This window comes from Salmo salar, chromosome 07 (genome assembly GCF_965601325.2).
Source record: "Salmo salar chromosome 07, fSalSal1, whole genome shotgun sequence".
Taxonomy (NCBI): Eukaryota; Metazoa; Chordata; class Actinopteri; order Salmoniformes; family Salmonidae; genus Salmo; species Salmo salar.
In genome coordinates this window covers 40,041,761-40,068,469 of record NC_138297.1, presented here as the reverse complement: position 1 = coordinate 40,068,469, position 26,709 = coordinate 40,041,761, and the positions used below count along the sequence as shown (strand labels likewise).

General features: G+C 43.5%; 1 protein-coding gene across 6 annotated transcripts in view; it reads left to right on the top strand.

The window, feature by feature from the left end:
• The window catches only part of LOC106609112 (cadherin EGF LAG seven-pass G-type receptor 1), a 133,064-nt gene that overhangs the window by 55,933 nt on the left and 50,422 nt on the right, over nucleotides 1-26,709 (top strand). For all 6 annotated transcript variants that reach the window (XM_082977605.1, XM_082977603.1, XM_082977606.1 and 3 more), the window contains exons 2-7: nucleotides 5,592-5,760; nucleotides 5,996-6,176; nucleotides 6,474-6,762; nucleotides 8,340-8,562; nucleotides 11,027-11,142; nucleotides 12,400-12,488. In XM_082977605.1, coding sequence (XP_082833731.1) covers nucleotides 5,592-5,760; nucleotides 5,996-6,176; nucleotides 6,474-6,762; nucleotides 8,340-8,562; nucleotides 11,027-11,142; nucleotides 12,400-12,488 — 1,067 coding nt within the window. The remainder of the gene's footprint in view (nucleotides 1-5,591; nucleotides 5,761-5,995; nucleotides 6,177-6,473; nucleotides 6,763-8,339; nucleotides 8,563-11,026; nucleotides 11,143-12,399; nucleotides 12,489-26,709) is intronic.

The following is a 26,709-nucleotide window of genomic DNA, read 5'->3' as shown; positions in this document are numbered from 1 at the left end:
CTCACTGTGACAGCTGGGGACCTTGGTGGAATGTCCCAGTGTCCAGCTCCATCATAGTTAAGTTGGCTTATAAACTACAGGGACTGGCTGGTGTCTCCCACACTTTGTTAACAGCCTTAGCACCTCCTGCCTCGTAAACAAGATGCTCCTAGACACTGATCTATGGTGAGTTTTGAGTTTCTCCCACTTATGGTTAGGATTTCTACGGAAAACAGATTGCAGGTTTATTGCATTTTAGTAATCCAATAAACACATATGCAATCATCACATCTATGATTCATCCGCTGCTACAGCTTGGCAGTAGCAGCCGAGATGACTAATAAAACAATGAGTGATACGCTGTGACGATAATGAGTTTTACTGTTTGGATAATGTATTAGTTTATTTACTTTAGCGCTAGTATATCAGTCTCATATCTTAATGGTTATTACTAGTTAATGCTCGGCATATCGTAATTGTAACACACGGAATATTCAAGAAAACTGTAGCACACGGGCGATCGTGATGCTTCCAACAAATGTCATGGATCTTATTTCACCAATGTTTCAGACTTTATAGACCTTCGTCATGGTATTTCATTGTGACACACTCAGATATACTTGTAAGCGGCATCTTTGTGATGTAGTGTGTGGTGTTTTATATCACTATGGGATGGGTCCTGTCTTCTCCCATGTCACTCCCATGTAGTCCTGTTTACCCTCAGAGAACTCTTCTTTCCATGGTGTCTGAATGTGACACATCCTGAGATGACTGGCTGTGATCTGCCCAGGGACACCCTGTGTGTGTGTGTGTGTGTGTGTGTGTGTGTGTGTGTGTGTGTGTGTGTGTGTGTGTGTGTGTGTGTGTGTGTGTGTGTGTGTGTGTGTGTGTGTGTGTGTGTGTGTGTGTGTGTGTGTGTGTGTGTGTGTTGCCCTCTCATTGATCCCGAATAGAACAGCTGCAGGGATGTAAATAGCATCTCTCTCTCTCTTGGGATGCCACGGCACTCCTGTAAAACTCTTCCTGTATTTAACCTTGTTCTCCCGCGGTCTAAGGCACTGCATCTCAGTGCTTGAGGTGTCACTACAGACACCCTGGTTCGAACCCAGGCTGTATCACAACCGGCCGTGATTGGGAGTCTCGTAGGGCGGCGCACAATATGCCCAGCGTCGTCCAGGTTTGGCTGGTGTAGGCCGTCATTGTAAATAAGAATTTGTTCTTAACTGACATGCCTAGTTAAATAAAGGTTACATTTTTAAATACAAATAAATAAATAAATAAACAAATAATAATAATAATAGCCTGTTGTCAAACCTCATTCCCCCAGCATATTGTGTGTGAAAGAGTATGAGGGTTCAGTGGATCTATGTAGTAACTTACTTAGAGAGTCAGGACTGTGTGCATGTGCTTCATGGCCTATACAGTAGGCTTTTTCCCAGTTAGTTTACTCAGTGAGTAAATAGCTTAGATTGCCTAGAGTACACTGAGAATCGGTGATGAAACATTTGTCAAGCACATCATTTAGCCCACAAACAAGACGGCTTGAGTTGTACTCTCAACAGCAACGGGTTTAGAGTAGTACTGTTGTCTTAAGCTGAGTGCCAACAGCTAGTGTCAGGACTTTCTTCATCGCGGCTTAATGACAACACTCAACAGGTGACTGGAACCTCTTACACCTGCCTCCTGTATTGTGACTTTCTGTGGTGTGTGTGTGTGTGTGTGTGTGTGTGTGTGTGTGTGTGTGTGTGTGTGTGTGTGTGTGTGTGTGTGTGTGTGTGTGTGTGTGCGTGTGTGTGTGTTTTGTCCGACCATCCCTGCTCGCATATGTTTTTGTGTTTCAATCAATCAGCTGACTGATCTAGCTTAGAGACCACCATGTGCACTAACAGTGTGTTGTGCAGACAGACAGGCAGAGGGGACAGGTGGGGAGCGGACAACTGGGTAGGCTACTCTGTAATGGATGGCTAATGTAACAGTTACTCTCTGTGTTAGTAGAGCACACTCTCTCTACATCGAATTAAGGGAACGTGTGTGTGTGTGTGTGTGTGTGTGTGTGTGTGTGTGTGTGTGTGTGTGTGTGTGTGTGTGTGTGTGTGTGTGTGTGTGTGTGTGTGTGTGTGTGTGTGTGTGTGTGTGTGTGTGTGAGTGAGAGAGTTTGGGAGTGTGGGTTTGGGTGTGTGTGTGTGTATGACGGCATGGGGAGGGGGTGCTTTTGTGTGCACTTCTCTCGAAGTATATGTGGTGACTGTGGGTGTAACAGAGTGGAAAACATGGCTCGTCTTGCTCTTCTTTGTCTGATAATGATGGCACACTGGGCAACACTTTAGAGAAGAGGGAGAGAAGGAGGAGGCTGTGAGGAGACAACGGTATCAACACCCAGTCTGATAAACAGTGTGAGGCAGTCTGAACAGAGGCACTGACGGGGGAGGGAGCAGAGAGGGGATATAGGAAGGGGGAAGACAGGGGTAGAGAGGGGTGTAGGGGTCCTGAGAAATGACCTAATTTGGGGGAGAGTGACTGACAAGGCACCTGCCCCTCAGCCGTCTCTCTCACACACGCATACACATTGACTCAACAAGACTCCTGCAACCTGATCTCCCACTCAGAGACGTTTCAAAAGTATTTCAACTGCTGCAGCCACCTGTTGGCCACTCTCCTCCTACATCACAGCCCTATAGGCTCTCTCTGTATGCTTGGTGTTGAACATATAGTCTAGCCCTATAGACTTTGTATGGATCAGTTAGAGTTAACAGTTTTGAGTTGCCAGCTCTCTCCCTATTATCCGGCATTATATAGAACGGGCCCATGCCTATAGGCTCTACACAGAGTATACCAAACATTTGGAACAACTTCCCTCTTTGCCCTCAGAACAGCCTCAGTTCGTCAGGGCATGGACTCTACAAGTTGTCGAAAGCGTTCCACAGGGATGCTGGTCCATGTTGATTGTTGTGTCAAGTTGGCTGGATGTCCTTTGGGTGGTGGACCATTCTTGATACACACACACAGGAAACTATTGAGCATGAAAAACCCAGCAGCATTGCAGTTCTTGACACAAACTGGTGCGCCTGGCACCTACTACCATAAACCCCGTTCAAAGGCACTTAATCTTTTGTCTTGCCCATTCACCCTCTGAATGGCACACATACACAATCCATGTCTCAATGTCTCAAGATTCAAAAACATATTCTTTAACCTGTCCCTCTCCCTTAATCTACACTGATTGAACTGGATTTAACAAGTGACATCAGTAAGGGATCATAGATTTCACCTGGATTCACCTGGTCAGTCTATGTCATGGAAAGAGCAGGTGTTCATAATGTTATGTACACTCGGTGTATATGATATTTGGGTTAGTAAGACTTAGCAGTTTTCAGTTGTTCCACAAGTTGAAATGACATCAGATTTGTTTAATTACTTGGGAGTGGCTTTGAATCAGGTGGAATCACAACGAGACCTACTGACTCCTACTTAATTCCAGAGAACGCTGGCAGAGACTCAGGACAATATAAGCCAGTCCTTCCCATGTCTCACTGTAGCATAATATTTGTCAGGAAATCGCTGTGAGCAGCACACGTCTCTCATTTGGTGTTCACACTCTTGGACAGTACTTCTGTCCGTGGCCACATGGGCCTTGGTCTAAAGGAGTACACTACATAGGGAGTAGGGTGCCATTTTGGATGCAGCCTAGATCTCCTCTGAGAAGGATCCGTTAGGATTGAGATATTTACTGTACGTAATTAAAGTGTGTTTGTGGAAAAGAGGGGTAAAAATGTAAAAATCCAACCAGTGACTCTGTCTACTTGATTTAATGTCTGATCGGGCCAGTTATTACAAAATGTTCTCATTCATTAACTATTCAACGGCGGCAGGTAGCCTAGTGGGGCGGCAGGTAGCCTAGTGGTTAGAGCGTTGGGCCAATAACCAAAAGGTTGCTAGATTGAATCCCTGAGCTGACAATGTAAAAATCTGTCGTTCTTCCCCTGACGCTTGCGTCCCACCTACTCAACAGCCAGTTGAATCCTGTGGCGCGTTATTCAAATACCTTAGAAATGCTATTACTTCAATTTTTCAAAAATATGACTATTTTACACCATTTTAAAGATAAGACTCTCGTTAATCTAACCACACTGTCCGATTTCAAAAAGGCTTTACAACGAAAGCAAAACATTAGATTATGTCAGCAGAGTACCCAGCCAGAAATAATCAGACACCTATTTTTCAAGCTAGCATATAATGTCACATAAACCCAAACCACAGCTAAATGTAGCACTAACCTTTGATGATCTTCATCAGATGACAACCCTAGGACATTATGTTATACAATACATGCATGTTTTGTTCAATCAAGTTCATATTTATATCAAAAACCAGCTTTTTACATTAGCATGTGACTAGCATGTGACTAGCATTCCCACCGAACACTGCCGGTGAATTTACTAAATTACTCACGATAAACGTTCACAAAAAGCATAACAATTATTTTAAGAATTATAGATACAGAACTCCTCTATGCACTCGATATGTCCGATTTTAAAATAGCTTTTCGGTGAAAGCACATTTTGCAATATTCTCAGTAGATAGCCCGGCATCACAGGGCTAGCTATTTAGACACCCAGCAAGTGTAGCACTCATCAAAGTCAGATTTACTATAAGAAAAAAGTTATTACCTTTGTTGTCTTCGTCAGAATGCACTCCCAGAACTTCTACTTCAATAACAAATGTTGGTTTGGTCCAAAATAATCCATCGTTATATCCAAATAGCGGCGTTTTGTTCGTGCGTTCAAGACACTATCCTAAAGGGTAAATAAGGGTGGCGAGCATGGCGCAATTCGTGACAAAAAAATTCTAAATATTCCATTACCGTACTCGAAGCATGTCAACCGCTGTTTAAAATCTATTTTTATGCAATTTTTCTCATAAAAAAGCGATAATATTCCGACCGGGAATCTGCGTTTAGGTAAACAGACAAAGGAAAAGAAAGCATTCGGTCGACGCGGGCACGCGCCTAAGCCCATAGTACTCTGAGTGGCCACTTGCCAAAAGCGATAAAGTGTTTCAGCCAGAGCCTGCCTCGATATCGTTCAGCTTTTTCCCGGGCTCTGAGAGCCTATGGAAGCCGTAGGAAGTGTCACGTTATTGCACAGATCCTGAGTCTTCAATAAAAAGAGCCAAGATGAAACACTACTTCTCAGACAGGCCACTTCCTGCTTGAAATCTTCTCAGGTTTTGGCCTGCCATATGAGTTCTGTTATACTCACAGACACCATTCAAACAGTTTTAGAAACTTTAGGGTGTTTTCTATCCAAAGCCAATAATTATATGCATATTGTAGTTACTGGGCAGGAGTAGTAACCAGATTAAATCGGGTACGTTTTTTATCCGGCTGTGTCAATACTGCCCCCTAGCCCTGACTTGCCTAGTTAAATAAAGGTAAAAAAAATGTTTTTACTGCTCAACAAAGTTCAACACCAGTCTTCATGTGGTTGACTCTACTTCTGCTCTGCAATAAATCCACTTAAATCCACTGGGTCCTGCCCCCCCCCCCCTCCCTCTGCTCTGTAGTTCATCCATTTAACCCTCCCTCTGTCTCCCCCCCCTCCCTCCCTCCCCAGACGGTATCCATCAGGTCACAGCCCTGTGCACCCTGCGTGTCACCATAATCACAGACGACATGTTGACCAACAGCATCACGGTGCGCCTGGAGAACATGTCTCAGGAGCGCTTCCTGTCCCCTCTGCTGTCCCTCTTCCTGGAAGGTGTGGCAGCCGTGCTCTCCACCAGGTAATTTGTCTGCTCCTACTGAGGGTTCCAGAAAACCTGGTTGAAAGATTCTCGGTATCAGGACGGAATAATAATCCTCCAACCGAGATTTCTGTCTAACCTGGGAATTTTGGGGAAAGATATTGAAATGTTGTAACCCTACATGGGAGTCCATGTAGCATTCTGTTGCTGCTACAGTACTTCTGCTCCGTGTGATCACAAGACTCTCTACTCGCTATTCTCTACTCTCCACCAGCCGCCAGGCCGTCTTTGTGTTCAATATCCAGAACGACACAGACGTGCGGGGCGCCATCCTCAACGTGACCTTCTCGGCGCTGCAGCCAGGGGGTCCCCCAGGGAGGTACTTCCCCTCCGAGGAGCTGCAGGAGCAGATCTACCTGAACCGCACCCTGCTCCGACTAATATCATCACAACAGGTTATTTGAATGAATCCCAAATCGACCCTACCTACCCCATAGGCACTCCTATAGAACTGGGTCATGTACAGTTGGCACGAAATTGAAGAAAATGATCAGAAACTGGAAGGTACTATCTGAACTTGTTGAATAATAAATGTTTGTTGTTGTTTTGAAAAGTTTAGCTACGGTGTGCCCTAATGAACACGACTAAGGTTTTCCCGATCTAAGTCAGCCACTGATTCGAAGGAAGGAATGAAAACCAGCATTTCATTTTCTGGATTTGTGCAATTTCCTGATTAATTGTATCCATTCCAGGTGCTTCCCTTCGACGACAACATCTGCCTGAGGGAGCCGTGTGAGAACTATATGAAGTGTGTGTCTGTGCTGAAGTTTGACAGCTCCCCGCCCTTCATCTCCTCCGACACGGTGCTGTTCCGGCCCATCCACCCCATCAACGGTCTGCGCTGCCGTTGTCCTGCAGGCTTTACCGGGGACTACTGCGAGACGGAGATAGACCTCTGCTACTCAGGACCCTGCAGGAACAACGGGAAGTGTCGCAGCCGAGAGGGAGGCTATACCTGCGAGTGTCAGGAAGACTTCACTGGTGAGTGGCTCCACTCTATACTGTATTATGCTTTGCTAGCCTGTTCTTTGGGCTGTTGTGCGTTCTTGCCAATGGTGTGAAAATGGCCATAGTAGTTGGCAAAGTAGCACAAACAGATCTGGGACCAGGCTAACACTTTACTAGGTCTCTAAGCGCTTTAAATTATATGTAGGTGCTGTCTGGTAAGTCACCCCATTCACCATCAGAGTGTAGCTTCCCATTTGGGTGACGCACGCATTTCATGGCAATCATTTTGGCTGCAGATCAACTCTGGTGTTTGCCAGCAGCAGGATGCGCCAACCCACTGATGATCCATCAACTACAAATGACCCCTTTACTAAATGGGAAAGCATGTGGTCTGTCTCAATGTGATTTATGTTTGAGATGAGGTTGGAATGCTGTCTAGCTGGCTGCCCCAGGTACACTCTATAGTATGCCCTACTCCCTACTCATATCACTCAGTCTTTGTCTCTTTGAGTGATAGTCGAGGGTCGGAGCTATCAGTTGCACTCATGACGTTTTGATTATGGCGTTTGCAGGTCAACTGAACGGGAGCTTTCATCTGATAGTGATACCACATCTCTCCGTCTCTCTGTCCCTACAATGGGGCCCGGTAGAAAATAATAACAGCCCCACCACTCCTTTCCCCTCTTTCCCTCCTTCACTTCCTTATCAGCTGTAATTACCTGATCATACCATCCTCCACCTCTCCGCTCCTCCAATGGGGGGGCCTAGTCTTTGAAGGTCACAGTTCAACCTCAGCTAGTCAGGAGCCATTATGTGGCCGATGACAGCGGGGCGTACTGTGTCTGCCTTGGGTTTCCACGTTATTTTCACATTACAGGGAAACAGATCCTCCTAATTCTCCTCGGAAAAAGGGATTATACCGCAGAGAGAAGAGTCATTACCAGGGTCCAGACAGGGTCTGAGATCTGATGTTCTGGCATCCTGTGCCCCCTTTCCATCCCACGCATAGCTGGCTGTCCCCACCCCTCCCCCCGTCGGACAGATTTTGTCAGGATGATGGTTGGCACAACACTGGAGCTGGAGTTGACGCTGATGGTTGGTGGCTGTCTTAGATAAGGAAACTGATGGACTCCAAGATGGAGTACCAGTCAGAGCCATGGGAGTCTGTCAGTGGAGGAATCAGGAATCTGCTTTGGCTGGCCCACTTTGGCATGCAAACTTGAGCCAGTCAGCCAGTTTCCTGTGGTCTCATAGACAAACAGTCTGCCAGTGGGAAACTGGCTGTGTATCTGTGGTGGTGATGTCCAGACCAGTAGTTAGTGTCCATAACCCTAATTTGCTCCTTGGGCGCCGCATTAGTATGGCTGACCCTGTAAATCAACACATTTCACTGCACCTATCCAGTGTATGTGACAATAAAACATTATTATTAGATTCTCCATGAGAACCGTTCAGCAGAGCAATATGGAAACAGTGACGTCTGTTCAGTGTCTTCTGTCTCTCAGAAATGGGAAATGGGAATGCAGTCTATCAATATGACTTTGTGTGTGTCTGACCGGCTGTATATCACTCTTAAACCTTACTATCTCCCTCCTCCCTTCTCTCCCTAGGTGAGCACTGTGAGGTGAACGCCCGGTCAGGGCGGTGTGTCCCGGGGGTCTGTAAGAATGGGGGGAAATGTGTGGACCTGCTGGTGGGGGGGTTCATGTGCCAGTGTCCCCCGGGAGAGTACGAGAAGCCTTACTGTGAGATGACCACCAGGTCCTTCCCTGGTCGGTCGTTCATCACCTTCAGAGGACTACGACAGAGGTTCCACTTTACTGTCTCATTCATGTGAGTACTTGGAAACCATCTACTCTCTCTCTCTCTCTCTCTCTCTCTCTCTCTCTCTCTCTCCCTCTCTGTCTCAGCTCCCCATCTATGTCTACCCCCTCTTCCTCTATCTGAATCAATTGTACTTTTCTCCCCATTTACCCTCTCTTCTCTTATCTCCTGTCGATCTTCACCTCACACACACACGGCTACACAGACTAGATGTGTTAACAGAGCGACATGCGTACTGTACATGTTTGTGTGTGTGTAGTAAACTGTAATTTGGGTGCAGGGAGGGTTGCACAAACAAACACACTTCACTCAGTTCAGTGTACCAGTTCAGTGGGGCATGCAGAGACATCTTTATTGTGTCGGAACTCACACAAAAACCGCTTACATAAAACACATGAGAGGGGTGTGTGTGTGTGTTCACGCTCGAATCTGTTGAAACTGCCGTATAGGAAAATGAGCTATAACACCTTTCATAACCATATTAGCCAAGGCAGGAACACAGAAATGGGATTGCAGGTCAAGTTCTTCGCCTCTCAAATGACTCCATATTCCTGGACCATAAACTATAGTAAACTACATTCTATGTGGCAGCCCTATGTGGCTCTGATCAAAACTAGTGCACTTGCACAATAGTGTAAATATTGTATCAGATCTGTTGCTAGTCCAATTAGAATTTCTAGGTGGGGTGAGGATCATAAAAGTGGGTTGATGTGAAAAGCAGAGTGTGTGTCGGTGAGAAGTGGTAGAACAGGGTGAAAACAGGAAGCGCCCTGTGATGAGGTACTCTTATCACTGTTTTCTTTAATCGGCTGTGTCTTCCTGCCCCCCTCCGCACCTCCCACTGCCCTGCTGGCATCTGGTGTCTGACTCTTGTGCCCTCTGTGCCCCTCAAAGCATACACACAGGCAGACAAACACACACACACACTTACATAAACACACACACTATGGCAGGGGATAGATGGGCCACCAGGGCAGGGCATCTACTTCCTCCTTCCTGTCTCTAGACCACTGGTCTTACGACCACATCCTTATTGTCCTTCAAGTCTCTCTTCCTCTTTTCTTCCTTAGGAATTTCTCACCCCTTCCTTACACACTTCTCCAACCCCAAATCCTACCTCTCATATATACTACATGACACCTTTATGCCCATGATTTTGGAACATCTCATTCCAAAATCATGGGCATTAATATGGAGTTGGTCCCCCCATTAGATGCTATAACAGCCTCCAGTCTTCTGGGAAGGCTTTCCACTAAATGTTGGAACATTGCTGCGGGGACTTGCTTCCATTCAGCCACAAGAGCATTAGTGAGGTCGTTCACTGATGTTGGGCGATTAGGCCTGGTTCGCAGTCAGCGTTCCAATTCATTGATAGGTTTGAGGTCAGGGCTTTGTGCTGGCCAGTCAAGTTCGTCCAACACTGATCTCGACAAACCATTTCTGTATGGATCTCGCTTTGTGCACGGGGCATTGTCATACTGAAACAGGAAAGTGCCTTCCACAAACTGTTGCCACAAAGTTGGAAGCACATAATCATTTAGAATGTCATTGTATGCTGTAGCGTTAAGTTTTCCCTTCACTGGAACTAAGGGGCCTAGCCAGAACCATGAAAAACAGCCCCAGACCATTATTCCTCCTCCACCAAACCTTACAGTTGGCACTATCTGTCGGACTGCCAGATGGTGAAGCGTGATGCATCACTCCAGAGAACGTGTATTCAGTGCTCTAGAGTCCAATGGCGGCAAGCTTTACACCACTCCAGCCGACGCTTGGCATGCTTGGCTCCTCAGCCATGGAAACCCATTTCATGAAGCTCCCGGCGAACGGTTCTTGTACTGACGTTACTTCCAGAGGCAGCTTGGAACTCGGTAGTGAGTGTTGCAACCAAGGACAAGCAATTTTTACGCGCCACATGCTTCAGCACTCTGCAGTCCCGTTCTGTGAGCTTGTATGGCCTATCACTTCGCAGCTGAGCCTTTGTTGCTCCTAGATGTTTCCACTTCACAATAACAGCACTTACAGTTGACTGGGGCAGATCTAACAGGGCAGAAATTTGACAAACTGACTTGTTGGAAAGGTGGCATCCTATGACGGTGCCACGATGAAAGTCACTGAGCTCTTCAGTAAGGCCATTCTGCTGCCAATGTTTGTCTATGGAGATGACATGGCTGTGTGCTCGATTTTATACACCTGTCGGCAACGGATGTGGCTGAAATAGCCAAATCCACTAATTTGAAGGGGTATCCACATACTTTTGTTTATATAGTGTATCTTATCTGGCAGTTTGGGTTCGGTACACAGACTCTGTGACAGTCTAACTATACCACATACTGTAAAAACGTAATGAATAATTGTTCACAAAAGAATTATTTGGCTAACTATATTTCAGATGTAGGATTTGAATGGGTGCAATTTCACCACCAAATGTGGGTTTTACAATAAAAGTTTGACCCAGTGTCCATCTTGTCCCCAGGTTTGCCACCAGAGAGAGGAATGCCCTGCTGCTGTACAATGGGAGATTTAACGAGAAGCATGACTTTATCGCCTTGGAGATTATCGAGGAACAGATCCAACTCACCTTCTCTGCAGGTGAGAGGGCGGCAGTGTGTGTGTCCACAGTACAAATAATCATGTTCACACAAAGAGCTGGAAAATGACTTTCAAGCTGATAGCTTGATCAATCAACTCCGCTGTAAGGATTTCATTAATGTGGCTTTCACAAACCGCTTGGCAAATACTCTTATCAGCTGAACTCCTTGACCAGTGTGAAACAAACAGTTACAGGATTTCGTTAGAATGTGTCCTCTCAATTGTCTGGCTATGCTGCTGTGCTGGTAAACCTAGAGATGCATTGGCTTTGGCTGTGTGAAAGGAATGAGTGTTTTACTGTGGTCAGAGAGCAGCTGCTTCCCCCCATAACAGAGCCTGGGCTGACTGATTCATGACAGTATAGACACTTAACAAGCCATAAAGACCTACTTACACCTTAGCCCTGCTCAGCCCCGCTCACACACGCTCATAAAGAGAGGAGCAAAGACTGGGCCACTGCTTCCTCTGGCTCAAACACCAATATGCACGCAAACAAACACAGCTCTTGTTGAATCCACTACGCTGAGTGTGTCTCACTGCCAATGCCTAGGGAGCCCTGGAGTTTATACCACACAGCCAACGAGAAAAGGCAACATTGTACTGCAGAAGTCATTGCGTTTTTTCCTGATTTAAGACTGCTAAACACCATGACTAATGGCTCTGTGTAACACAGCTATGGTGTTGCGTTACTGTTGACTGAGTCAGTGGGTAAATCCTTCCAGAGGTGCTCCTGCCCTTGGTAAACAGTCAGTAAAAGCCCTGGGTAAATCTGGTGTGATTGTTGCTCTGTAGACGTTGTGAATGAGAACCATCGATATGGTTGGAAAACCCTGGTGTTCTTACAGTGAGTGTGATTTATGACGACTGTGTGAGCTGGCTGGCTTTATGAGTCTGGCTGCGTTTCTATTTCCCCGTGTTGGAGTTTCATGTTTTAGCTTAATGAATGAATGGAGGAGAGAAGTACGTTTCCTTCCGTTGATTTGAACTTTGACGTACTTAGAGGCTGTAAAAATGTTTTTTTTATTTTTTAAATGCATGTTGTAAATCATGTATTGTTTGTTAGTAGCGTCGTACGATGGCACTACTATCATAGGAGACATTTATCATCCTATTAAAGAAGAGCCTGCAAGGTTATGTACATCCAGCAGACAATATGGTATTGAATGAACCACAATGTATTTTCATCTCTCTTGTCTTTCCTCTCTTTCCTCTCTCCCTCTTTCCCTCTCTCCCCATCACTTTCTCTCTCTCCTCCAGGAGAGTCGAAGACCGTGGTCCATCCCTTTGTTCCAGGTGGGGTCAGTGACGGTCAGTGGCACTCTGTCCAGCTGCACTACTACAACAAGGTAAGACACTGCTACACCTTGTTTATCTCTCTTGTCTCATCTGGCTTGTTTGTTGCTGTACATAGAAACTGTAAACATATGTTGAAGACAAATATAATGGACACCCCAATGGAGAAGTCTGCGTACCTGTCATGTTCACCTACTCAGATAACCTGGTTGATAGTCTGTTGATATTTTGGCCACCTATAGATAATTTATTATGGACTATCGAAATAAAGTGTGACTACATTTAAGTACCATATTCATTTTTGGTATTTGGTATTTTATTAGGATCCCCATTAGCTGTTGCAAAAGCAGCTACTCTTCCTGGGGTTCACACAAAACACGACATAATACAGAACATCAATAGACAAGAACAGCTCAAGAACAGAATTACATACATTTGAATCATAATGATCATGATTATATCATGAAGATTTTATGAGTCGTGTGTGTGTCTGAGTTAATCATAATTCTATTACATGTGAACTGTTCGAACAGAGTGAAACATGACTGTGATTTTCCTTACACTCTGTATAAAAGCCAATCTTAAGGAGCATTATAATGCTTATTTCATAGTGTGGATCAAATTCACCACCAAAGGTATATATTATGGCAGTAAATTGCTGGGTGTTATTTTCCCACAAACTTCCATGGCCTCGGGCCCATTGAATTACAATAGCAGGCTGACAACATCTACCTTATCTAGCTGAAACGTATATTACAGATTATGCTTCTCTGAACATGAGAGAGTTTCTTAGCGACGACTTTTAGACTCTTTTCCAACCGGTTTCCAGGAAAGCATATGTTAGCTGGAAGGTATGTGCCTTGTGTTGAAGCTTTAGAATAGCCTCATACATTTTTGTTACAAAAGACACCGGTTTCTTTATTTCCTGCCCGTCTTTGATTCCCGCTTTCCAGGCTTCCCTAACCCCGGTTTTATCAGATGTGAAATACTGCATTGTGACTGGCCAACCTCCTAGCAGGTTGGGAGACATCCAGGGTCTGGCTGTCTGGCTGTCTGGCTGTCTGATTGTGTGTGTGTGTGTGTGTGTGTGTGTGTGTGTGTGTGTGTGTGTGTGTGTGTGTGTGTGTGTGTGTGTGTGTGTGTGTGTGTGTGTGTGTGTGTGTGTACGTACATACGTACGTACAGTGGAGTCCAAAATGAATCACACAAATTTTGGACCCCACTGTACGTATAGTTTTGTTCAGCCCCCTCTTAAAGAGGATCTGCCTCTGTTCTGACTTCGCCAGGATTGCAGAAAACAATGTAGCATTTTGTTACACTACCTATCAACTAGCCTTGTTTCTACCAGGCATGCTGGCACTGACAAGCATTTGGTCTCAGAAATGTAAATAGATAAAGATGTTCTTTAGAGCAGCATGGCTGTTGTCATTGGTGTATTTAGGACAAATCCCAACTTTTCTCAATAGGAACCCGTTCTAAAGAGGATGATTATTGTTAACGAGCGACATATCATGTAGTACTTTGTGGTTAGAGCGTTGGGCCAGTAACCGAAAGGTTGCTGGATCGAATCCCCGAGCTGACAATGTAAAAATCTGTCGTTCTGCCCCATGAGCAAGGCAGTTAACCCACTGTTCCCCGGGCGCCGAAGACGTGGATGTCGATTAAGGCAGCCCCCCACACCTCTCTGATTCAGAGGAGTTGGGTTAAATGCAGAAGACACATTTCAGTTGAAGGTATTCAGTTGTACAACTGACTAGGTATCCCCCTTTCCCTACTTCGTTCATTTCAATACCTGACCATGACAACCACAGTGTTATTTGCACTGTACAAACTTAAGGAATGTTGGTTTTCATTGTTCTGTTTGTTGTATTACGAGTGTTGTGGGGGTATAGTACCATGGGAACGGGTGATTAATTTCCCTGCTATTGCCAGTCTGGGCAGATTTCTTGTTTCTTAACCAAATCCTCCTCTTTCTTGCTTGTTTAGTTTCTCCCATGACTGGACTTGTCGCCTTTATGCTACTCGTGTTCTGTCGGCAGCGTAAAACAAACCCAAACACACACACATGCATGGGCGAGCTCACACACACACACACACACACACACGAGTCCAACAGACCTGAAATTCAGAGATCCGACCCGGGACCCAGGTGGGTCCTAAATTCTGACTTTTGTCTCGGATCTGGGTCGGGTAGGTGTAACTAAAAATGTATTATCGATTGGACCCGTCCTCTGTTAACCTCTCTAGGGTAGGTGGCACCAAATCGTCCCACCTACGTAACAGCCAGTGGAATCCCGTGGCGCGTTATTCAAAAACCTCAAAAATGCAAAAACTTCAATTTTTCAAACATATGACTATTTTACACCATTTTAAAGACAAGACTCTCGTTAATCTAACCACACTGTCCGATTTCAAAAAGGCTTTACAACGAAAGCAAAACATTAGATTATGTCAGCAGAGTACCCAGACAGAAATAATCAGACACCCATTTTTCAAGCAAGCATATAATGTCACATAAACCCAAACCACAGCTAAATACAGCACTAACCTTTGATGATCTTCATCAGATGACAACCCTAGGACATTATGTTATACAATACATGCATGTTTTGTTCAATCAAGTTCATATTTATATCAAAAACCAGCTTTTTACATTAGCATGTGACTAGCATGTGACTAGCATTCCCACCGAACACTGCCGGTGAATTTACTAAATTACTCACGATAAACGTTCACAAAAAACATAACAATTATTTTAAGAATTATAGATAATGTGTTTCAGCCAGAGGCTGCCTCGATATCGTTCAGCTTTTTCCCGGGCTCTGAGAGCCTATGGGAGCCCTAGGAAGTGTCACGTTATTGCAAAGATCCTCAGTCTTCAATAAAAAGAGTCAAGATGAAACACAACTTGTCAGACAGGCCACTTCCTGCATGGAATCTTCTCAGGTTTTGGCCTGCCATTTGAGTTCTGTTATACTCACAGACACCATTCAAACAGTTTTAGAAACTTTAGGGTGTTTTCTATCCAAAGCCAATAATTATATGCATATTCTAGTTACTGGGCAGGAGTAGTAACCAGATTAAATCGGGTACGTTTTTTATCCGGCCGTGTCAATACTGCCCCCTAGCCCTAACAGGTTAATTTAATGTGTGTGAGGTAATGACAACTGCGCAAGCTTGTTATGTATTCCGGCTGCTCACCTCATGTGCGCCTGCTGCCGAGTAGAGAGCCAGTGAAAGGAGCCCTAGCCTAGGCTACTGTTGATTGTGAAGATGGAGGCCTTTTCCATTGAAGTAAAACAATTCTCAGACAATGAGAATGTTCTCGGGGACAAGTTTTAAAATTGTAGTGAACAAAGATGAGAAGAATGTTGTCGCGGCGTTAATCTAACTGCACTGTCCAATTTACAGTAGCTATTACAGTGAAAGAATACCATGCTATTGTTTGAGGAGAGGGCACAGTTTTGAACATGAAAAGTTATTAATAAACAAATAAGGCACATTTGGGCAGTCTTGATACAAAATTCTGAACAGAAATGCAATGGTTCATTGGATCAGACTAAAACTTTGCACATACACTGCTATCTAAATTGCTCCTGGGCTGGAATAATACATTATGGCCTTTCTCTTGCATTTCAAAGATAATGGTACAAAAAAAAAACAGTTGGTTTTTTCTTTGTATTATCTTTCACAAGATCTAATGTGTTATATTCTCCTACATTCCTTTCACATTTCCACACACTTCAAAGTGTTTCCTTTCAAATGGTACCAAGAAAATGCATATCCTTGCTTCAGGGCCTGAGCTACAGGCAGTTCGATTTGGGTATGTCATTTTAGGCGAAAATCTTTTAAAAAAGGGGCGGATCCTTAAGAGGGACTGTGCGAATGGACTGTGTGAAACTCGCTAATCAGGTTTGTTGCAATTTTCTAACTTTTATTTATGTCTGTGTCGGGAACATCGCACCGACATATCTCTGTCTTTCTCTCGATCTCTCTAGGGCTTCTCTTACTTTATATATACAGTACCAGTCAAAAGTTTGGACACACCTACGCATTCCAGGGTTTTTCTTTATTCATCAAAACAATGAAATAACACATGGAATCATGTAGTAACCATAAAAGTGTTAAACATATCAAAATAGCCAACGTTTGCCTTGATGACAGCTTTGCACACTTTTGGCATTCTCCCATGAGGTAGCCACCTGGAATGTGCCTTGTTAAAGGTTAATTTGTGGAATTTGTTTGAGCCAATCAGTTGTGTTGTGACAAGGTAGGGGGGTATACAGACGATAGCCCTATTTGGTAAAAGACCAAGTTCATATTATGGCAAGAACAGCTCAAATAAGCACATTACATCATTACTTTAACCTGTTTAGGATAGGAGGCAGTATTGACACGGCTGGATAAAAAAACGTACCCGATTTAATCTGGTTACCACTCCTACCCAGTAACTAGAATATGCATATACTTATTACATATGGATAGAAAACACCCTAAAGTTTCTAAAACTGTTTGAATGGTGTCTGTGAGTATAACAGAACTCATTTGGCAGGCAAAAACCTGACAAGGTTTCAGGCAGGAAGTGGCCTGTCTGACAAGGTGTCGTTCTTCTTGTCTCTGTTTATTGAAGAGTGAGGATCTTAGCTGTCCCGTGACACTTCCTACGGCTGCCATAGGGTCTCAGAAGGCGGCAAAAAGCTGAATCGTGGCTTTGCAGGCTCTGGCTGAAACAAAGTAGCGCGTTTGGGTAGTGGCTGGTTACAGTACTGTGAGACTCAGGCGCGTGCCCGCGTCGACCGAAAGCTTTGTTTACTTTCCTCAGTTTAGCTAAATGGACATTCCCGGTCGGAATATTATCGCTTTTTTACGAGAAAAATGGCATAAAAATTGATTTTAAACAGCGGTTGACATGCCTCGAAGTACGGTAATGGAATATTTAGATTTTTTTTGTCACGAATTGCGCCATGCGCGCGACCCTGATTTACCATTTCAGATAGTGTCTGGGACGCACGAACAAAACGCCGCTATTCGGATATAACGATGGATTATTTTGGACCAAACCAACATTTGTTATTGAAGTAGCAGTCCTGGGAGTGCATTCTGACGAAGACAACAAAAGGTAATCAAACTTTTATAATAGTAAATATGATTATGGTGAGTGCTAAACTTGCCGGGTGTCTAAATAGCTAGCCCGTGATGCCTGGGCTATGTACTTAGAATATTGCAAAATGTGCTTTCACCAAAAAGCTATTTTAAAATCGGACATATCGAGTGCATAGAGGAGGTCTGTATCTATAATTCTTAAAATAATTGTTATGCTTTTTGTGAACGTTTATCGTGAGTAATTTAGTAAAATGTTAGCGAATTCCTCCGGAAGTTTGCGGGGGGTATGCTAGTTCTGAACGTCACATGCTAATGTAAAAAGCTGGTTTTTGATATAAATATGAACTTGATTGAACAAAACATGCATGTATTGTATAACATAATGTCCTAGGGTTGTCATCTGATGAAGATCATCAAAGGTTAGTACTGCATTTAGCTGTCTTCTGGGTTTATGTGACATTATATGCTAGCTTGAAAAATGGGTGTCTGATTATTTCTGGCTTGGTACTCTGCTGACATAATCTAATGTTTTGCTTTCGTTGTAAAGCCTTTTTGAAATCGGACAGTGTGGTTAGATTAACGAGAGTCTTGTCTTTAAATAGCTGTAAAATAGTCATATGTTTGAGAAATTGAAGTAATAGGATTTTTAAGGTTTTGAAAATCGCGCCACAGGCTTCAAGTGGCTGTTACGTAGGTGGGACGAATTCGTCCCGCCTAGCCCATAGAGGTTAAGACATGAAGTTCAGGCAAGTTTCCTCAAGTACGGTCGCAAAAACCATCAAGTGCTATGATGAAACTGACTCTCATGAGGACCGCCACAGGAAAGGAAGACCCAGAGTTACCTCTGCTGCAGAGGATAAGTTCATTAGAGTTAAGTGCACCTCAGATTGCAGCCCAAATGAATGCTTCACAGAATTCAAGTAACAGACACATCTCAACATCAACTGTTCAGAAGAGACTGCGCGAATCAGGCCTTCATGGACAAATTGCTGCAAAGAAACCACTAGTAAAGGACACCAATAAGAAAAAGAGACTTGCTTGGGGTAAGAAACACGAGCAATGGACATTAGACCGGTGGAAATCTTTCCAGACGCCTCACAAGTCCTCAACTGGCAGCTTCATTAAATAGTACCCACAAAACACCAGTCTCAACGTCAACAGTGAAGAGGCGACTCCGGGATGCTGGCCTTCTAGGCAGAGTTGCAAAGAAAAAGCCATATCTCAGACTGGCCAATAAAAAGAAAAGATTAAGATGGGCAGAAAAACACAGACACTGGACAGAGGAACACTGCCTAGAAGGCCAGCATCCCGGAGTCGCCTCTGCACTGGTACTATTTAGCTGCCAGTTGAGGACTTGTGAGGCGTCTGTTTCTCAAACAAGGCACTCTAATGTACTTGTCTTGTTCTCAATTGTGCACCGGGGCCTCCCACTCCTCTTTCTATTCTGGTCAGAGCCAGTTTGTGCTGTTCTGTGAAGGGAGTAGTACAAAGCTTTGTACGAGATCTTCAGTTTCTTGGCAGTTTCTCACATGGAATAGCCTTCATTTCTCAGAACAAGAATAGACTGACGAGTTTCAGAAGAAAGTACTTTGTTTCTGGCCATTTTGAGCCTGTAATCGAACCCACCAATGCTGATGCTCTAGATACTCAACTGGACTAAAGGCCAGTTTTATTGATTCTTTAACCAGAACAACAGTTTTCAGCTGTGCTAACATAATTGCGAAAGGGTTTTCTAATGATCAATTAGCCTTTTAAAATGATAAACTTCGATTAGCTAACACAACGTGCCATTGGAACACAGGAGTGATGGTTGCAGATAATGGGACTCTGTACGCCTATGTAGATATTCCATTAAAAAATCTGCCGTTTCCAGCTACAATAGTCATTTACAACATGTCTACACTGTATTTTTGATTAATGTGATGTTATTTTAATAGACAAGATATGTGATTTTCTTTAAAAAACAAGAACATTTCTTAAGTGACCCCAAACTTTTGAACGGTAGTGTACATTTGCACACATTTAAAAAAACTTGTTTTCACTTTGTCATTATGGGGTATTGTGTGAAGATTGATGAGAAAAATTCATAATTTCATCCATTTTAGAATAAGACTAATGTAACAATGTGGAAAAAGGGAAAATGTCTGAATACATTCCGAATGTACTGCATATTCATGCAATGCCCTGATGCATTTATTGCTCGAATCTTAGACAGCTTAACCGTAATATGGACAATTATTGTTTTAGGGAAGGTATAATCAATAAAACAATAGGCTGTAAAGTTTTGAATATGCTACACATCAAAACACAACTAATTGTTTTTTATTTTATTTGTCATTGGCAGTTTTTAAGGACACGGATCATTTGGTCAATATCTCTCATTTATTGATGGAGATGGCTGCTTTCTTTCTCTCTCTCTTTCTACTCTCGGTTCTGAATGGGCATGTTTGGGTCTGTTTTTCCACAGGCCTTTTCGGGAACAGGTCTGACTGTCCTCAGGTCCATTACTTGATAAAATAGCTGTATTGTTTAGGTTGCTTTGAATGTACTGATATAACTTTGAGAATAACTATTTTGTATCAGAGTTGTGCTAGGTAGCTAATTAGCTTCTTCTTACATGTACTACTAAAGTTAAAAAGCTCTGAATTGGTGTAAACATACGCAAGTGAAAGTTTCCTAACTTCTTTTTTGCTCCAGTCTGTACGCTATTCATTTTGATAAATCCAAGTCACGATGAGATTGACCTAAAAATTCAACCAAAACTCACCTATGACCTGACAAATCTCCTTATGTATTACTGCCCCCAGTTGCAAGAAGTGACACAAAACATTTCACAAAAAACTAGCCTCCCACGCATGCTTTCTATCCCTAATACTAAAACCAAATATAAAAAGAAAATATACATATTTTTATACAACTAAAACCAAATAAAAATTAGCAAATCAGAATTTCTAAGAAAAATCGAAAAATGAATAGATATAAAAACACGATAATAACCTTTCTGTCCACAAATTGGCTGAAATCCCTTAAATCTAGGAAGAGGCTACAGCAACCAGGCACGCTGTCACCTTATGTTATACCTCACCCCAGTCAGATTTAGAACAGCCAAACCTGGCCCTGACAGTCCAGATAGGATCCAGGCCTTCATCTAAAGCCAGACTAAGCTCAGAAGACCTATCACTTTCTATATCAGAGCCTTGGAGAACTTATAAAGGGATTCTCTATGTCTGCATTCCACGTGGCATCCTATTCCATACACAGTGCACTACTTTTGACCAGAGCTCTATGGGCCTTGGGCAAACATAGTGCACTTTGTAGGGAATGCAATGCCATTTGGGACACAGCCTATGATATTTGTATGGTCTATTCAAGGCTTCTCAAGGCACCGATTAGATTAAGGGTTGTCCAAATCAGAGTGGAGAGGCCCAGTCACCCCAAACAGCCCCTAACAGTCAGCTCTGAGTTATGGGGTCAGGGACCGAGGGTGTAGGGGTGCCCCTGCATGCACCCATTCCCCTTTCTCCCCAAACCATAGTTCAGAGGCCACAAGGGGATGGGCTATGAGGGCATTGGGCCACAATGGTAACAGAAACACTTGCATTGTGCAAGGTGATTTACGGTGGTGTGTGTGGTGGGTAGACTCATGCAGGGCGGGGGTGCCGTCCCTATTGAAGATTTCACACAATAGGAGACATTTTTGAAATTCCCACTTTATTTTGGATGTAGAGCAGCGACTTCTCAAGGACAGCAAGTGGAGTTGGCACAAGACACACACACACACATACACACACACACACACACACGCACACACAGAGCTAAACAGGAAACACACAGAGAGAAAGAGAGGGATATTCTTGGACTGTTCAGGTTTTGATGATTATGAAGCAGGAAGTGATTAGTGGTCGACCGATTATGATTTTTCAACACCGATACCGATTATTGGAGGACCAAAAAAGCCGATACCGATTAATCGTCCGTTTTTTTGGTGATAATGACAATTACAACAATACTGAATGAACACTTATTTAACTTAATATAGTACATCAATAAAATCTATTTAGCCTCAAATAAATAATGAAACATGTTCAATTTGGCTTAAATAATGCAAAAACAAAGTGTTGGAGAAGAAAGTAAAAGTGCAATATGTGCCATGTAAGAAAGCTAACGTTTAAGTTCCTTGCTCAGAACATGAGAACATATGGAAGCTGGTGGTTCCTTTTAACATCTTCATCTTCAACATCTTCTTCAATATTCCCAGGTAAGAAGTTTTAGGTTGTAGTTATTATAGGAATTATAGGACTATTTCTCTCTATACGATTTGTATTTCATATACCTTTGACTATTGGATGTCCTTATAGGCACTTTAGTATTGCCAGTGTAACAGTATAGCTTCCGTCCCTCTCCTCGCTCCTACCTGGGCTCGAACCAGGAACACATCGACAACAGCCACCCTCGAAGCAGCGTTGCCCATGCAGAGCAAGGGGAACAACTACTCCAAGTCTCAGAGCGAGTGACGTTTGAAACGCTATTAGCGCGCACCCTGCTAACTAGCTAGCCATTTCACATCGGTTACACCAGCCTAATCTTGGGAGTTGATAGGCTTGAAGTCATAAACAGCTCAATGCTTGAAGCACAGCGAAGAGCTGCTGGCAAAACGCACGAAAGTGCTGTTTGAATGAATGCTTACGAGCCTGCTGCTGCCTACCACCGCTCAGTCAGACTGCTCTATCAAATCATAGACTTAATTATAATATAATAAACACACAGAAATACGAATCTGGAAACTATAATCTCGAAAACAAATCGTTTTTCCTTTCAGTGAAATACGGAACCGTTCTGTATTTTATCTAACGGGTGGCATCCCTAAGTCTAAATATTCCTGTTACATTGCACAACCTTCAATGTTATGTCATAATTACATAAAATGCTGGCAAATTAGTTCGCAACGAGCCAGGCGGCCCAAACTGTTGCATATACCCTGACGCAAGAGAAGTGACACAATTTCACCTGGTTAATATTGCCTGCTAACCTGGATTTCTTTGAGCTAAATATGCAGGTTTAAAAATATATACTTCTGTGTACTGATTTTAAGAAAGGCATTGATGTTTATGGTTAGGTACAGTCGTGCAACGATTGTGCTTTTTTTGCAAATGCGCTTTTGTTAAATCATCCACCGTTTGGCGAAGTCGGCTGTCTTTGTTAGGAAGAAATGGTCTTCACAGTTCGCAACGAGCCAGGCGGCCCAAACTGCTGCATATACCCTGACTCTGTTGCATGAGAAGTGACACATTTTCCCTAGTTAAAAGAAATTCATGTTAGCAGGCAATATTAACTAAATATGCAGGTTTAAAAATATATACTTGTATATTGATTTTAAGAAAGGAGTTGATGTTTATGGTTAGGTACACATTGGTGCAATGACAGTGCGTTCTTCGTGAATGCGCTTGTTAAATCACCCGTTTGGCGAAGTAGGCTGTGATTCAATGATAAATTAACAGGCACCGCATCGATTTTATGCAACGCAGGACAAGCTAGATAAACTAGTAATATCATCAACCATGTGTAGTTAACTAGTGATTATGTTAAGATTGATTGTTTTTTATAAGATACGTTTAATGCTAGCTAGCACCTTACCTTGGCTCCTTGCTGCACTCGCATAACAGGTAGTCAGCCTGCCACGCAGTCTCCTCGTGGAGTGCAATGTAGCAACTTGTTGGAGCAACGTGTACCTAAGCGATTATATGCAACGCAGGACAGGCTAGATAAGCTAGTAATATCATCAACCTTGTGTAGTTAACTAGTGATTATGATTGATTGATTGTTTTTTATAAGATAAGTTTCATGCTAGCTAGCAACTTACCTTGGCTTCTTACTGCATTGGCGTAACAGGCAGGCGCCTCGTGGAGTGCAATGTAAAGCAGGTGGTTAGAGCGTTGGACTAGTTAACCGTAAGGTTGCAAGATTGAATCCCCGAGCTGACAAGGTAAAAATCTGTCATTCTGCCCCTGAACAATGCAGTTACCCCACCGTTCCTAGGCCATCATTTAAAATAAGAATGTGTTCTTAACTGACTTGCCTAGTTAAATAAAGGAGTAAAAAAATTGTTTTAAATCCGTCAAATCGGCGTCCAAAAATACCGATTTCCGATTGTTATGAAAACTTGAAATCGGCCCTAATTAATTGGCCATTCCGATTAATCGGTCGACCTCTACAAGTGATGTCACGTCATCTCTCAGAAGGATGATCGTCTGGGAAGGAAGTAGGTTGAATCACTGTGGTGTATTTCTGTTCATCTCTTTTCTGTTGTAGACCACTGGTTGAAACAGTGACAGTTAGGCAGGCAGGTTTTGTCTTGTGATGGATGACTTTAGGCACTATGTTGAATGATGAAAGTTTAATAAGGACAAGAGGTTGACAAGTGTGTGTGTCTGTGTTTGTGCATATTTGTGTATGTCTGTGTACTTTATTTGTGTGTTTATTTGTAAAGGGGTCAATGTCTGGGCCTAGTGTCAGACTTGTTAATAGTTGTGGTCTGGACGGAGTAGTCTAGGGGACATGATGTTATTTACACTTTACAGTATAGGGTGCTCTATTAGCCACATTCCCAGACACAGACAGGCCTAGCTCACTGTAATAGCTAGCCCTAATCACACTGCTGCATCGAAGCCCTCACCTAAAACTCATACTCTGACTGATGGAGATGTTGATAACATGGCTTTTATAGATATGGGTATTTATTAATGCATGCCATAGGCTGTAGGCTTGTTCATTTAGTAGACAAGATATGCTTATATGTCCCGTGCCATTATTATAGATTGTTATGGTTTTATACTAAGGAGAATATGATCAAATTTAGCTGAATAAAATAGAAAGGATATTTTTCCCATTCGAGAGCGAGTGCCAATATGAAGTGGCTATATTGAGCATAAAAGTAATCATTTGAAACAGGTCCTATAGGCTAGTTTTAGAGATATTTGGAAACTTTAGTTGTAAATGATACAAACCTTAGAAGGTTTTTTTTTCTCCATTATGCCAGGTAGTCTTTGCCTGTTATTTCACTCCACCCATCAACCACTGTTTGAGGAGCATGTATCCTCTCGATACGCGACAGGGGATATTCTGCCCAAATTCTGTATGCCATGGGCTCTCCAAACCTGTTCCTGCAGCTACCCAGTGCTTAATTTGGAAAACAAAGTGACTTCAGTTTGGGAACATCAATAGTAACATGTTTTCACAACGAAACATTTCATTAAACTGTTGACAGCCCCTCTCTCTGCACACTCGAGAAAGGAATGAAGGAGAGAGCGGAGGAGATGGAAACGCATGGTGGTAAGATATTCTGTAGCTAAAGGTAATGTGTCAGCCTATTAATTATAATAATGTAAAAAATGCCCTATTACTAGGCTATTCAAAATCAAATACAAATTCACTATAATTGTAGGCTAACCCTGCACAATCAATGAACCAACAGGATCGCCTAGGTCATTTAAAAAATATGTTTTTCTGCCGTGCGTAATATGCGGCAGGCAATATATATATATATATATATATATATACACTGCTCAAAAAAATAAAGGGAACACTTAAACAACACAATGTAACTCCAAGTCAATCACACTTCTGTGAAATCAAACTGTCCACTTAGGAAGCAACACTGATTGACAATAAATTTCACATGCTGTTGTGCAAATGGAATAGACAACAGGTGGAAATTATAGGCAATTAGCAAGACACCCCCAATAAAGGAGTGGTTCTGCAGGTGGGGACCACAGACCACTTCTCAGTTCCTATGCTTCCTGGCTGATGTTTTGGTCACTTTTGAATGCTGGCGGTGCTTTCACTCTAGTGGTAGCATTAGACGGAGTCTACAACCCACACAAGTGGCTCAGGTAGTGCAGCCCATCCAGGATGGCACATCAATGCGAGCTGTGACAAGAAGGTTTGCTGTGTCTGTCAGCGTAGTGTCCAGAGCATGGAGGCGCTACCAGGAGACAGGCCAGTACATCAGGAGACGTGGAGGAGGCCGTAGGAGGGCAACAACCCAGCAGCAGGACCGCTACCTCCGCCTTTGTGCAAGGAGGAGCAGGAGAAGCACTGCCAGAGCCCTGCAAAATGACCTCCAGCAGGCCACAAATGTGCATGTGTCTGCTCAAACGATCAGAAACAGACTCCATGAGGGTGGTATGAGGGCCTGACCTCCACAGGTGGGGGTTGTGCTTACAGCCCAACACCGTGCAGGACGTTTGGCATTTGCCAGAGAACACCAAGATTGGCAAATTCGCCACTGGCGCCCTGTGCTCTTCACAGATGAAAGCAGGTTCACACTGAGCACGTGACAGACGTGACAGAGTCTGGAGACGCCGTGGAGAACGTTTTGCTGCCTGCAACATCCTCCAGCATGACCGGTTTGGCGGTGGGTCAGTCATGGTGTGGGGTGGCATTTCTTTGGGGGGCCGCACAGCCCTCCATGTGCTCGCCAGTGGTAGCCTGACTGCCATTAGGTACCGAGATGAGATCCTCAGACCCCTTGTGAGACCATATGCTGGTACGGTTGGCCCTGGGTTCCTCCTAATGCAAGACAATGCTAGACCTCATGTGGCTGGAGTGGCCCGCCCGTTCCCCAGACCTGAATCCAATTGAGCACATCTGGGACATCATGTCTCGCTCCATCCACCAACGCCACGTTGCACCACAGACTGTCCAGGAGTTGGCGGATGCTTTAGTCCAGGTCTGGGAGGAGATCCCTCAGGAGACCATCCGCCACCTCATCAGAAGCATGCCCAGGCGTTGTAGGGAGGTCAAACAGGCACGTGGAGGCCACACACACTACTGAGTCTCATTTTGACTTGTTTTAAGGACATTACATCAAAGTTGGATCAGCCTGTAGTGTGGTTTTCCACTTTAATCCAGACCTCCATGGGTTGATAAATTGGATTTCCATTGATTATTTTTGTGTGATTTTGTTGTCAGCACATTCAACTATCTAAAGAAAACAGTTTTTAATAAGATTATTTATTTCATTCAGATCTAGGATGTGTTGTTTAAGTGTTCCCTTTATTTTTTTGAGCAGTGTATATATATATATAGGCCTATGCATATGCTTAAGCTCTAATATGTATATGGAGGTTTTGAATGAATCATCACCTTAGAAAGCGCTGTCCATTTTGTTGT